The sequence below is a fragment of the Artibeus jamaicensis genome, unplaced genomic scaffold, assembly GCF_021234435.1.
Source record: "Artibeus jamaicensis isolate MK-2021 breed Jamaican fruit bat unplaced genomic scaffold, CSHL_Jam_final scaffold_1031, whole genome shotgun sequence".
NCBI classification, from domain to species: Eukaryota; Metazoa; Chordata; class Mammalia; order Chiroptera; family Phyllostomidae; genus Artibeus; species Artibeus jamaicensis.
The window spans coordinates 8,701,293-8,716,609 of NW_026522026.1; the positions used below are offsets into that span (position 1 = coordinate 8,701,293).

A 15,317-nucleotide genomic window follows, 5' to 3' on the forward strand; every position below is an offset into this window, starting at 1 on the left:
GAATGGAGCTAACATTGACTAAGAGAAGACTGGGGTGGGGAGGGGGTTTAGAGGCTCAGGGCAGGTTATAAGGAATCAAGAGTTATGTTTAGAACATGAACTAGAAATGCTAAGCAGGCAGTTGAATTTATGAGTCTCACATTTGTGGAAGAAGTTAAGGCTCCGGAGGTATGACTCTGAGAAGTCATCAGACAGTATTTATGACCATGGAACTTAGTGATATCACCCAGGGAGTGAGCAGACGGAACAGAGATCAGGAACTGAAGTGGCCCAATAGTGAGAGGTCAGGATGAGAAGGACTTAGCAGTCAAGACTGAGATGGAGCCAGCAGTGTGGGAAAAATGAATGGGGAAAGAGAAGTCCTGTGAAGAGAGTATTTTAAGAAAAGTATTGCTAAGATGAGTAAGTAAGCACTGGGAGTTGAATTTAAATAATATTTCAATGAATATACTTTGCTTTTAAAAACGCTTTAATATCTATTTTCTTATGTCCTCTAACATTTGAAAAATAAAGATAATTTTCATTAACTATTCTCTGTTTCTTAGTCATGCTTGAGACCTGTTTGATATTGAGAATCCCTATCTTTGGTAATAAACTCGTAATAAGGTCAGTGCACCAACTTTTAACCTATGTTTTGATTGTGAACAAAAAGAGGTAGAAAACAAAAAATATTGCTATAATTTTTTAAACTCTTTTATATATTTACATATATGTTATGTTTTGGTTTGGTTTTATTTTTTAATTATTTTCTCATTTTCATTTACTTCCTGACTCTAGAATTCAGGGCATTTAAAAAAAATGAAGGAAATAGACATACAATTCCAGGAAGCACAGAGTCCCAAACAAGAGAAACCAAAAGAGGACCACACCAAGACACATCATAATTAAAATACCAAAAGTTGAAGACAAAGAGAGAATCTTAAAAGCAGCAAGAGAAAAGCAGGTATTTACCTACAAAGGAGTTTCCCTAAGACTGTCAGCTGACTTCTCCAAAGAAATTTTGTAGGCTAGAAGTGACTGGCAAGAAGTATTCAAAGTGATAAAAAGCAAGGACCTACAACCCACATCACTCTATCTAGCAAAGCTGTCATTTAGAATGGAAGGACAGATAAGGTGCTTCCAAGACAAGGAAAAACTAAAGGAGTTCATCATCACCAAGCCATTATTATATAAAATGTTAAAGGGACTTATTTAAGAAAAAGAATATCAAAACTATGAGCATTAAAATGGCCATAAATTCACAACTATAAACAACTAAATCTAAAAAACCAAATAAGCCAACAAGCAGACAGAAACAGAATCACAGATATAGAGATCATTTGGAGGGTTATCAGCTGGGAAAGGGAAGGTGGAGAATGAGGGAAAAAGTGCAGGAATTATGAAGTACAAATTGGTAGGTACAGAATAGACAGGGGGATGTTAAGAACAGTATAGGAACTGGAGGAGTCAAAAAACTTAGAGGTATGATCCATGGACCAGAACACTGATGGGGGGATTGCTTGAGGGAGTGAGGGGTGGAAGGGAGCAAAGATGAAAAAAATTGGGACAACTGTAACAGCATAATCGATAAAATATATTTAAAAAATAAAAATAACTTTTCTTATGCCCTACCCTGAAAACCTTTACAAAAACAATTTTTCAACTTTTTTCATGACACCTCAAGCCACCTTAGTAACTCCAAGATTTTTTTTTAATTTTTTGCTTTTCCTTATTCCCTCATTTTATTTCCCTGCACCTTTAACAATTTATCCCAGCTGGTGAAAACAGAAACATTCATTCTCCAGTTACCTACAGGAATTGTCATATATTTCTTAGAAACACAGCTAACAAATTTTTCAAGGATGAGAAAACAAATTCATGAAGTAGAATTCCTTGTGTCACAAGACCTTAAGCAACTTTCTCTCTGAATGACAATCTGGATGTTTTTCTCTTCTTTCCTTCAAAATCTTAAGCAATGAATGTTTGAGATTAATTACAGATGATATAAAATAATCCTTCACATCTGTTTGCTCAATGCATGTTGACAAGGATGTAGAATGTAGTCACAGGTAACCTAACACTGAAATTTGTAGTGTAAAAAGTTCGAGAAGAGTCTGTAAAATATGGGTTGAGACTTGAATTCCCATCAATGGATTCATTTCAGTTTTTTCTTATGCCATTCCATTATGCAAATACTTCCTGAAATTAAGACTGAGAACACTTGGTTACAAAGCTTTATGAGGATGATCAAATCAGTTAATGAAAAGTAGAGGCACAAAACTGGGAAGAGAACCAGTGGATTCTGGGATCAGAATCCAGTGGCCGTGCCCATGTGTGGTACTGCCTGGCAATATGCAGGGAACATGCAGCACAATCAGGGCTAGCGGATCTGGGATCAAATCCCAATCTTAAGCAGGTAGCTCACTGCCCTGGTACTTTAACCTATGAAATTTAAATCACAGAATAATAATAAATATTTAAATTATGAAAAATAATAAAGATTCCTCTTCTAATTTCCACACAAGTTTGTGAAAACTAACCCAGATAATACACTTATACGTGCTCTGTAAACTGTAAGATGCTTTACAAATAGCCTACATATGTATTTGGGGGTGTGTGCATGCATATACATGTGTATGTGCACCCATGTTGAACATTTGGAATCTCGGATCATTAACGTAGCCCTTTAATTTCTTTAGGAATGACAATTCAATTCTGACTGCTAAACCCCCTGCTGAGTCAGCTCTCTATTAATTAGCACCTCGAGAAAGCAGTTGACAAGAGAAATAGAGTTTAATTCCAGCAATGTTGTTTTCTCTTAGCATTTCTGATTAATGATTTCTACAGAAGATAAAAGAACACAGCTAAATTTAGTTTAATCAATCAATGAATTTAACTGAAACATGATTTTCTCAATTACTATATATATATATAAGGAAATAATAATATAACCTATCGTTTCAATTCCTTTCCTCATTATTATGCTGGATTATCAAAACCTGTACACATTCTTAATATGTTATCTGTAATAATAGACCTTGCCATTTTAGGTAAGCCATAGCATTTTTACTCCTTTGTTTTATCCTCCTGAGTCTTTTTTCTACGTTATAAAGTAGCAAGAATACCATATGTAAAATAATGTAAAGAAGAAAAGGCATCACATTTCTAAAACATTAAACTTTAAATTTTATATATATATTTCTATTATTCTGTACTTATTTTTACACTTCTCTGAAGAAGAGGCTGAACACAACTTGAAGGACTTACTTGCCCGTTAGGAGCTCATAAACTAGGATTCCCAGGGACCAAAAATCCACGCTGAAGTCATGGCCTTTGTTGAGAATGACTTCTGGAGCTACATACTCCGGGGTCCCACAGAACGTCCACGTTTTCTGTCCAGATCCTAATTTCTTAGCAAATCCAAAGTCAACCTGGAAAAAAGCAATGTCAAAGAAATTTTCAGACACAATAAAACTCATGCTCCTTTTTAAGAGTCCCCCTAACTTCTCCAGTCTTCTTTCTACACTTTCACCCTTCCTTCACACCACACATACACACACACACACACAGACCCTCTTGTTCATTCTTTTATAGGGCCCAGTGTAAATCTAATTACACTGGAGAAATTTCTGTGAACGAATCTCTATGCCCACAGCCCCTAGAGGAATGCTTTGGCAAGGGAAGACCAGAAAAACACATGAAGCAGCTCAGGGCCAGCAGGACAAACATAATTTTCAAATCAGTGGTGGTACTCACTGGGAAGGGAAGGGAAGAGAAGAGAAGGGTGAAATAATGGACTTAAAAGCTCCATCACAGAAGAAAAAATAATAACATAATTGAGAGTTTGGGAAAGGGACTACGGTTGAAAAGAAGAGGCATTTAACATTCTTGAAAGTCTCTCGTTTTTAAAGATTTTATTTACTTATTTTTAAAGAAGGGAAGGGAGGAAGAAAGAGGGAGAAAAACACCAATGTGTGGTTGCCTCTCAAGTGCCCCCTACCGGGGACCTGGCCAGCAACTCAGGCATGTGCCCTGACTGGGAATCAACCTGGTGACCCTTTGGTTCTGAAGTCGGGGCTCAATCCACTAAGCCTCAACAGCCAGGGCTCGGCAGTCTTTGCTGCCTTCCTCTGTCTTTTCAGAATAGGCCACTCCACTTTTCTGAGACTATCCATGAACTCTGTGCACAGAATAGAGACAGGAAGAATTGGCTGGAACAACAGAAGACCCACGCACTGAATTGAGGCAGTTTATATGACTGACTGACACCCTGCCCCACAGAACGAACAGTTAATTTCCTTCCATGGGGGTTATTTAGCACATACTTTTTATCTTCAATGCATACTGATATTATTAATAAAACGCCCTCTACCTCCCTGAAGTAAACAGACACACAAATTATACCTGGACTTCACCATGCACATTTTAATAGCATCATTTCCCACACTATCTCAATAGTATGTCAATGATCTTGGCTAAACCTCTAAATAAGTAAGATTAGCATACCAAAACAGGACCTTTCCTAGGAAAGTATGAGTCAGTGAACTAAAATTCAGCCCTCATTTATTCATTCAAATGCTAAAAATATTCACTTTTACCTTAAGTAAACCTTTTAGACATTTAAGTTTTTACTAATGCTCTTCAACATTTATCACACAACAGCAAGGATTTCCTTCTTAGAAAAAGGGAATTGAAACAGCCTAATTTGAAGTGGGATTTTATTGCTTTCTTTTACAGACATAGAATGACTCACAAGGATTATAATACATGGCTGGGGATATTATGAAATTAAAATCTGTAACCAGTTGAGATTGGCATATCTACCTATTCCTCAGCGAAAGAAGCATTATGAAAGTCCTAGCTAATTTTACAAAGACTAAAATTTAAGAGACAAGAAAGCAATGCTTGCAATTACATTTTTAATGCATGTGTATGTGGAAATATATTTTGTTGTCTTATAAGAGCTTTTCAACTCATTTTTTCATTGCATTTTTTCCTTTTAAGAATGATTGTAAATTTGTTAGAAGTTTAGGAGAGTTCTTCTAGTTCTAAAAGTTGTAAATTTTAATTTGAATAGCTGCTCTTCTATTTGAAATATTTGCATGTACAAGAGACAACTGATGTTTCTTTCTTTCTCTCTGTTCCTTCCTCATCTCTAAAAAAATCAATAGGCATGCCCTCAGGTGAGGATTAAAGGGAAAAAATAGGTGGTGGTCTAAAGAGGTGGCAATAATTATATGAAGATTTTAAGATTCATGAAACATTACCACTTCTTTATTACCTTTGATCTTATCAACCTTGGTCTGATCTACTTGGTCAGAGAAGACTGATGCTCAGATCTACCCAATCATTTGCCTAATACGCCCAGATCTGATGGCCAGTTCTGAACCTCTGTGTTGTACCACCAAGGCTAGCACCACAAAGCCTGTTTTTTTTTTAACCCTATCCTTTGTAGGCAACAGAAATATATGCTCTTTCCTTTATTCAGCAAACATTTATTGAACACCACTAGGTAGCAAGCACCAGGATAGAGACCAAACCCCAGTTCTCTTCGAGTTTATATTTGAGAGGAAGAGAACAAGCATAAAAAATCTGCCATACATACTAATGTCAGACAGTGACATAGTATGAAAAAACATACAGCAGAATTAGCTACAGAAAGCGATCTGAATTGTACTTTAAATAGGGTGAGCAGGAAAAACTTCTCTGAGGAGGTAGCAATTGAAGAGATTCGAGCAGAAGTCTGAGTGAGCTAAGAGAGCTCAGGAAACATCTGAGCAAGAGTGATTCTGTCAGAGGAAGAGCTCACATAGGGCCTGGCCTTTGAGAACATGCAGGATCATTTCAACACAGACAAGAAGGCAGTGTGGCTGGGCCATAGGTAGTGATCTGCTAAACCACAGAAAGAATTTTAGATTTTTTTTCTAAGAGGCCATCAGAGGATGAAGGGAAGGGTTATGCAAGGCCTGACTAATGTTTTTTAAAGAGATATTCTAGAAGACAAGAAAATACACATCCCTTTTTAAAGTTTTACCGGTAAACTGAGCTTTCAAGAACCTCTGGAGAAGCTACACATAGGGTTTTTTTTTTCCTCCATTAAATCCCCATTAAGTCTCCAAAGATTTTAATAAACTAGAAAGTTTTAACATGTTTCTAAATCTGCAGTGGTGAGGGCATCATTCTGTAATAGAAAAATTAGTACTGTGGCTTACAGGAGCTGGGGTCCAGTGTGTATTAGCTTTTTCCGAGAAGTTTCTCTCTGGGTCAGTAAATTCGTCAGATATTGGTTTTTTTGGTCACATAAAAAATGGAATCAAAATGACCAGTCTAATTAAGCCAGATGATTCAGAGAGGCATACCATTCCAAAAAAATATTTACTTGACATTTTTAGGACACTTACTTTGCCCAAGTCTAGACAAGGCTAAAAGGGAATCTGTTCATCTTGTCTGCCAACAGGCAACAGTAGATGGCTTCCCCTGGATGGAAGTGGGAGCGAGGGAGGCTAGGGTACGGGATGGGTGAGCCTCTCACGTTTCTCAGGGGGCATGGTGACTCACCCGAAATACTTGGAGTGTTTAGTTGGAAGTGGGAAAGATGAAGAGGAACTCTGCATACACGTGAACAAACTGACAAAAATCATTAGAGTCTCATTATGAAAAAATCATTTATATATATATATATATGTATGTATATATATATGTGTGTATATATATATATATATATAACCACCTCTTTTTTCCCCTAAATCCTCACTTGACAACATGCTTATTGATTTTTTTTAGAGAGAGGGGAAGGAAGGAAAAGAAACAGAAAGGGAAATAACAATGTGAGAGAGAACATTGATTGGTCACCTCTTATACATGCCTTGACTGGGGATCAAACCCACAACGTAGGCATGTGCCCTGACCAGGGATCAAAACTGCAACCTTTTGGTGGAGGGGATGATGCTCAACCAACTGAGCCACCTGGCCAGGGCTATTCCACCACCTTCTTGAGCAAGGTTTACAGAACTAGTTCCTTTCTCCCATGAGGTTCTTTAACACTGTTCATATTCCACAACGCCATCCCTTACGGCAGTATGGTCTAGTTGTATGACCAGCTCCTTCCTTGAGAAGAGACATTATATCTTACCTGCTTTAACCCCCTACAGCATTTGTAACACAGCAGATGTTTGACACATGTTTGGTGAAAAAAATCTGAATACATTACTATTAATATCAATTTCAGTAAGATATCTGTAATCTTTTTTAAAACTTTACAATTTTGTGAGCTAAGAACTATTGTCTTAATGTTAAAAATGAGAACATTAAAATTTAGGAAGGTCATAGATGTTTGAGTTGACACCTGGACCAGGTTCCAAAGGGAACATTCCCATAATAAGTAAATTGATGAGGAAGTAGAGGATATTTAAGGGAAAAGAAGCAGCATATGTTAAGTACATTGGTGGGAAATGTTTAATTTAATAAGCTTTTATCATTTAATAAGAACAGCTAATAGTGGTCTGGCAAAAAGAATATAGACGGAAACAATGACTTTCATTTTTAAGTAAGGAAATCCTTGTAACAGATAAAATACTGGGACACATATGCAAGTTATAAAGCATGAGAATAAAAACTCCCCTGCACTCCTGCCAGTTAAAAAATTAAAACAGAATTGATGCGGAAGCCCTATGTTCGCCTCCTGTAGGTGCTTCCTGCCCGATGCCACGGGCCTTACCCTGAGTTTTGGGTTTATCATTTGCTTGTATTCATCTCCAATTTTACCATAGACCTGATACCCTTTAATAATACATAGTTCTCATTTTTAAAATGTTTAGATAAGTCTTTTACCTATTCTTGATCAAACTGCTTCTTTTCACTTAAAATCATATCTGTGAATTTAATCCATATTGCAGTACATGTATTTTCACTCTGTATCGGATACCACTGAATTGACACTCTATGATTATTTTGTCCATTTCACTATTGTGGGACATTCATATTACATCTAATTGTGTGCTATTACAAAAATGCTTCTAACTAACCTCATTTTGTTATCTAGTGGACATGTGTAACAGTAAAATTGCTGGGTTAATGATGTGGTATCTTCAACTTTACTAGATATTGTCAAATACATAGGGTGGGCAAAAGTAGGTTTACAGTTGTGAGTACATGAAACAGAGTTGATTCTTGTATTATTTATTAATTCTTGTATTATTTTTCATACAAACAACTGTAAAGCAACTTTTGTGCCACACACCTGTTTCCATTGCTCTAACTCCTAACATTTAGTGGCATCAACTTCCATTTTTTATCTTCTGTAAGTATTAAATCACTGTGGTTTTAATTACATTCCCTCCTTCATTAGTAATTAGTTTTATCTATGGCATTTTAATTAGTTCTGAAATAATTAGGATATTGCATGTGCTCCCATCCTGTTCTTCATGCTTTTGAAAGTGTCTTGGCAATTCCTTGCTCATGGTCATTCCGCATAAACTTTAGAATCCAAGCTTCATGAACTCCTCTGGTGGAAATCCACTGGGAATGTATCACACCTGTAGATCAACTTGAAAACTTCTTATATGTCTGAGATTTTAAATCTTCCTTTTTTAAACCCAGTGCATCTTTCTCAGTTAGTTAGGGTAACGCTAGCTACTACCACACACACATCCAAGGAAGTATAAAAGCTTAAGCTCTACATGAATTTTCTTCTTCTGCACATAATGGGTTTTCCTGAGCTGCAGGGAGCTCTCCTGCAAACAGTGGGTCAGGGACTGCAGGCTCCTTCCATCTCATGGCTCTGCCAACTTCAAAGCTGCCCTTTTTTGGCCACAAGCCAGAAAGACTGTGTGGAGATCAGCTGCACAGATTACTGTCAGCCTGGGGTCTGAGGGTGGTGCACAGAAGTCAGCTCCCTTTTCACTAGCTAGAACCCAGCCACATGCCACAACCAGCACAAAGAAAGCTGGGTGTGCTGTCTAGCACTGTGCCCAGAAGGAAAGAGAATGAGCCTATTAATTTACATCTTTTTAAGGCCTTTCTATAAATGTGTATGTTTCTCAAAGCTCTTTAGATTTTTGATACCTTATATATTTATAGGTATCAATATATATTGATACCTTATATATTTACTTATATATTACATTCTTCTGCTTTTTGTAAATGGTATTTGTATAGCTGTTTATCAATTACATTCCTGGTATTTAAAAATACTACACTGTCTTGTGTTATTAATCTTACATCCAGCAACCACACTAAACTCTCTACTCAATTTTAGTAATTTGTTGTTACATTCTGGATAGAGTTAATCATATCACATGGGGAAATATATTTTGTTACTTTCTAATCTTTCTTTTATTTATATCTTACTGTGCTGGGTAGAATTTCTGGTAAAATATTGAATAGAAGTGCTCATCCACTGACTTTTAAGAGCATACTTCTAATGTTTTGTTATGGAAAGTGTTTGCTCTAAATTTTTGTCAGACATCTCTCATTAGGTTAATAAAATTTATTTATATTCCTAGTTTGCTAAGAGATTTTTATCCTAACTAAATGCAAAAGTGCAAGAAAATTTCCCTGTATCTATTGAGGTGATTAAATAGTCATATTTATTTTTTAATCTATGAAGGCAGTGACTTGTTTTATTAGAATTTTTTTCTGATTTCAAGGATTTTATTTTTTTATTGTTGTTTGAGTACAGTGATCTCCATTTTCCCCCACCATTCTCCCCTACCCCGCTGACCCTCACCTCCCACCCTCAATCCTATTTCCCTTTGGTTTGTCCATGGGTCCTTTTTTAATATTAAATCTTTGCATTCCTGAGGTATATCCAACCTTATTATGCTGTACTATCCTAATTTGTATTCATTGTAGTGTTCAGTTTGCTAATATTTGGCTTATGATTCTTGGCTTAAATCCGTGAGTGATACTAGACATTCATTTGCCAGAATTTCTTAGGCATTTCCTTTGGAGAATCAAGTTTATAGAATTAGCTTCATAGAATAAGATAATGCAGAGTTGCCCAAATACTTTCTACCCCACATAAATCTCTGCTTTATCCATTATGTTCACTTGTGATAGTATATATCTGTATCTCCTCTTCTATTTTTAATAAGTATTTCTACAGATTTGTTAATTTTATTAATCTTTTGAAAACACCAACCCTTTCCTTAATTTCCATGTCCTTTAACTTCATATTTTATTAATAACTTTATTTTTCTTCTCTTTTCTTTGGTTTTCCCCTTTCCCACCTTCTTAAACTGGATGCTTGGCTCATTAATTTTTAGCCTTTCTTCCTAAATGACCACAGACAGTAAGAGGGCTGAGCCACAAAGGGGCTGCACAGAGGATGGTGTGTACCAGATCCAGGGGTGCCCTGGAGACTCCAACCAGCTCCCTCCATGTGCAGCCACCAAGTCCAGCATCTGGAGGTGGGCTGAGGGCTGCTATATTCCCTGGCTCCCTGATGGTGGGTCCTGCACCCTCCTACTGTCCTTTGACCCTGACATTGTAGACAGGGAGCCCTGAGGAGTCTCCCCCATTGGCCAAGATGGAATAGGGGGAGGTTTGTAAACTGAGCCTGCCAAAAGCTAGCAGGATGATTGGATAGAGAAAAAAAGCCACCCCCAGGCCCTGTAAGAACCACACAGTGGCTTGCACAGAAATTCAAAAAGGTCTTTGAGACGGGAGTCCACCATTCTTCCAGATCTAACACCAAAATACAAAGTCTCTTTCTTGTTGTACCAACACCTGTCTCATGAGTTTGGCTTTTGCTGCTACAGGCAGCTGTACCCACTTGTCCTGTTTCACCTAGTTGAAACTTTTCAGGCTATTCACATTACTCTAGCTATCACTTTATCCGCAGCACACTTGTGGTGATGTATATGTAGTATATTCTGTTTTTCAACTGAATTTATTGGGTGACATAGTTAATAGAACCATACAGGTTTCAAGAGTACAACTCCATAACACATCACTGCACACTGCACTGTGTGCTTACCACCCAAATAGTTCCAATGCCCTCTTTTACCTCCGCTCCCCCCATCCCCTTTCCATTTGGGTCTGCTTTGCTTTGCTTAATCCCTTTACATTTTTACCTGTTTATTAGTATTCATTAAAGTTTCTTCTCCATAGATCCTTCAGTTATTTTGAAATATTCTTAAAATTTTAGCAAAATGAGTTATGACTTTTATTAGTGGTTGCTTCCTATTTTTTAAATTTTGTTAATTGATTTCTATCTTAAATACATTGATATCATCATTTAAAAACTTCATGTTCCTGTTTTGGGAGATATATTATTTTTATCTTGGACTTCAACAAAGCATTTTAAGAACTTCTCATTCTATTCTTTAAGTCACCTCATTTATTTTATCTCTCAGTCTTTCTGTGTCTCTAAGCTACTGTTTATGTCAATTACTTAGATTTATCTTCAATTTACTGATTTTTCTATTTATGTGTGAATCCTCTGCTATTTAACCTATCACATTTTTTCAGACTGATGTATAATTTATAAGCAATAAAATGCACATATCATTGGTGCACAATTCACTGAATTTTAATACAGGTCATATTCATGTAAGTACAATCACCATACAGTCAAAATACAGATGCTCCCATTATCTCAGAAAGTTTCCTCATAACCTCTTTCCAGTCAAATGCCCCTCCCAGAGCAACAATTACATTTATTTCTACCATCTATTCTAGAAAGTCAATAGAGAAGGTACCCTTTTGTGTCTGGCTTCTTTTGCTCAACATGGCTTTTAAAGTTCACGTTGTTCCTTGCTGTGTAATGCACTCCTTAGTACTGCTAAGCAGCATTCCATTGCTGAATGCACTTCTACAAGTTCATGCTGTCACTGGGTGAAGGGTATCTGGGCTATTTCTGATTCGAGGGCTTTTATGAATAAAGCTGTTATGAACATTCTTGCCCAAGATTTCTGAAGATGTAATTTCAATTTTCCTGGATAAATATCATACAAGGAGTGGAATTTCCACCGGGAAATTTCTTGCCATAGAACAGGTGTAGGTTTGCCTGTTTGAGAAACTGACAAAACTATTGTTCAAATGGCTTATAATTTTCTTTTCTCACTAGAAATTTAGGAGAATGTCTCACCAGCACTTGATACTGTCAATTTTGTAAATTATAGTCATTGTAGTTGGTATAAAATGATTCCTCTTTGCGGTTTTAATTTGCATTTCCTTGAAGACTACTGATACGGCTTATTGATAATTCTTATGTCTTCTTTTGTGAAATGATTTTTCAAGATCTTTGAACATTTTAAAAATTGGGTTGTCCTTTTACTATGAGTTCTTTATATGTTCTTTAATGTTTCTGGATACAATCAACTCCTTTGTCATAAACATATACTGCAAATATTTTCTCCCACTCTATGATATGACTATTCATTTTAATAACAATGTACTTTGACAATCAGAAGTTTTTAGTTTTGATGAAGTCCAATCATTATGGACTGCATGTTTATGCCCCCCTGCCACATTTGTATGCTGAAACTCTAACTTCCAGTGTGATGTTATTTGTAGGCAGGGTCTTTGGGAGATAATTAGGTCGTGATGATAAAGCACTTATGGTGGAATTAGTACCCAGATAAGAGACCAGAGAAAGCTTATCTCTATCTCTGTTTCGGTCTTCATCTTCTTCCCGCCCTCCCTCTCCCCTTCTCCACGTGTGAAGAAGTGAGAAGGCAGCTGTCTATAGGCTGTCTAACCAGACACCAGATCCACTAGAGCCTTGGTCTTAGACTCCCCAGCCTTCAAAACTGTGAGAAATAGATGTTTGTTTTTTTTAGCCACCTACTCTATGGTATTTTTGTTATAGCAGCCTGAACTTTTAAGGTTACTAAGAAATCTCAGTTTACACCATGTTATAAAGATATTACCATATATTTACTTCTGGATGCTTTATAGGTTTATGACCCACCTTGAATGAACTTTTGTAAACAGTGTGAGGAGGGAGTCATGTTCATCCCCCCCCCCACATATGCATATCCAGTTGTTTCAGCAACACCTGTTGAGATGACTAGCCTTTCCCCTTTTGCCCTAAATCAGTTGACTATATATGTGTCTATTTCTGGACTTTATTCCTTTATATTGATCTATTTGTCTATCCTTAAGCCATTATCACACCCCCTTGATTACTGTATGTTTAAAGTATATCTGATATCATATATATAATAACTTTCTCAACTTTATTTTTTTCAAAGTGGTTAGTAACTCTTCTAAACACTGAATTCCTGTGCAAATTTTAGAATAGACATCTCAGCTTCCAAAAAACTGGTTGCTCCAAATTCTATGGCAATGGCCTTGAATGTGTAGATATTTTGGATAGGATGAACATCTTATCAAACAATGAGTTACCCAATTTATGAACATAGTATATCTTATTATTTAGTTATTTTTCTCAGCAATATTTTACTGTTTTCAATGTAGAGTCCTTATACATTTTACATATTAAATTTATTCTGTTATTTTATAACTTTTGATATTATTATAAATAGTATTTTTACTAAATTTATTAAATATTTACTGCTAGTATATAAAAATAGAATATTTATTTGTATATTGACTTTGTAGCTGTAATCATGTTTAATTTACTTATTCTTCCTAGTACTTTTTTGGTAAATTCTTTAGGCTTTTCTATATCAACAGTCATGTTGCCCATAAATAGAACAGGTTTTTCCTGTTTTTAATTTCTTCCTTTCTAATCTTTGGCCTTTTATTTATTTTTTTTTTTTGGTTTATTTAATTTGCTAAGGCCTCTGCTACAATGTTAAAAAAACTGTTGAAAGAAAATATTCTTGCCTTGTTTACAATCTAATTGAAAAATGTTGAATATTTCACTGTTAGATATAATGTCAACTAAAGGTTTATCCCCGTGCAGTTTACAATACAAAGTGTCCTGAAATGAAGAGCTGTAAATAGCTATGTCGATCCATGTCAGTGTTGATCTGACCTAGTGTGGTTTCCTTCTTCAAGGTTTGAAAGGCTACTTTTCGTTGCTGTCCAAGGTATTTACACATCTTTATACATATATTATAATTAATCGTAGCAAGATTAGTCCAATGCAAGCTACTCCAACCATTAATGAAAACTTCAATTGAATATTTAATTTCAATATTATGTTCTTAATTTCTTTTTTTAATTTATTTATCTTTAGAAGAGAAGGGAAGGAGAGGAGAGAAATATCAATGTATGGTTGCTTCTGGTGCATCCCCTGCTGGGAACTGGCCCCTGCTGGGAACTGGCCCCTGCTGGGAATTGGCCTGCAACCCAGGCATGTGCCCTGACCAGGAATTGAACTGCCATCTTTTGGTTCGCAGGCCCGCACTCAGTCCACTGAGCTACACCAGCCAGGGCCTATGTTCTTAATTTCTTAATAGAAGTTTTATTTGTTAGTTTTCCTAAACCTGTTAGGTCTTTTTTGAGACTGCTCCTTATTTATTTGTTATTCTCTCTGTTATTTTCTTTAAAGATTTTATTTATTTATTTTTAGAGAGAGGGGGGGAGGAAGCAAGGGAGAAAAACATTGACCTATGAGAGATACATCAATCAGTTGCCTCCAACATGCCCCTAACTGGGGACCCACCCTACAACCCAGGCACATGCCTGGAGTGGGAATTGAACCAGCGACATTTTGCAGACTGGCACTCAGTCCACTGAGCCACATCAGCCAGGTCTCCTTGTTATTTTTAAAAGGTATTAGATGTTTTCATTTTACATCCTTTATCTCATTATTCCAATATTGAGACATTTATGTGCAGGCTAAATAATGTTTGTGCCATCTTTTTCCCTCACCTGAAATTGTATTTTTAAATGTGAGCTCACAGTCCCTGGAACTTTATCTCTGAGAGTTCTGTGTGTCCTGAGTTGAGAATCCATTCTTCCAGAAAGGATATATATATATATTGATTCTTGGAAACTTGGGCATGCTACCAACATGCATCCATTTTCATTTAAATTCTTGCTTAGGTATTTCCATCCTTGAAGACTGGGCATCCAACCACCATGAAGACCAGTCTGTGGCCAAGAATTCTTAGAAGAGACTCTTCCATTTCTCTACCAAAGGTCCAATAATGAGAAAAGCATATTTTTGCATTTACTCTGTCTTTATGCATTAGATATATTTTTCTCAATTTTTGTTTCCCTGAGAGTATACTATGTATGATTCCTGGCTCTGTGTAATCAATGTTCTGTTTCAACTTCCCACACCACCCTGGTCCAAAACTTGGTCTCCTGTTCCAGAGAGTGCAGCTCATAAAATCAAGCCTCTCTCGGCCACCTGGGGTTGCTGGGCGCCCACAAGAGAGCAGCTTCAGTGTCAGGGTTCCATCCTATGCAACTGC

General features: G+C 36.5%; 1 protein-coding gene across 1 annotated transcript in view; it reads right to left on the reverse strand.

Annotated features, from left to right (window-relative positions):
- Positions 1–15,317, reverse strand: part of PRKG2 (protein kinase cGMP-dependent 2) — an 88,996-nt gene that overhangs the window by 12,802 nt on the left and 60,877 nt on the right. Inside the window, exon 15 of the mRNA XM_037155503.2 lies at positions 3,247–3,410. Coding sequence (XP_037011398.2) covers positions 3,247–3,410 — 164 coding nt within the window. The remainder of the gene's footprint in view (positions 1–3,246; positions 3,411–15,317) is intronic.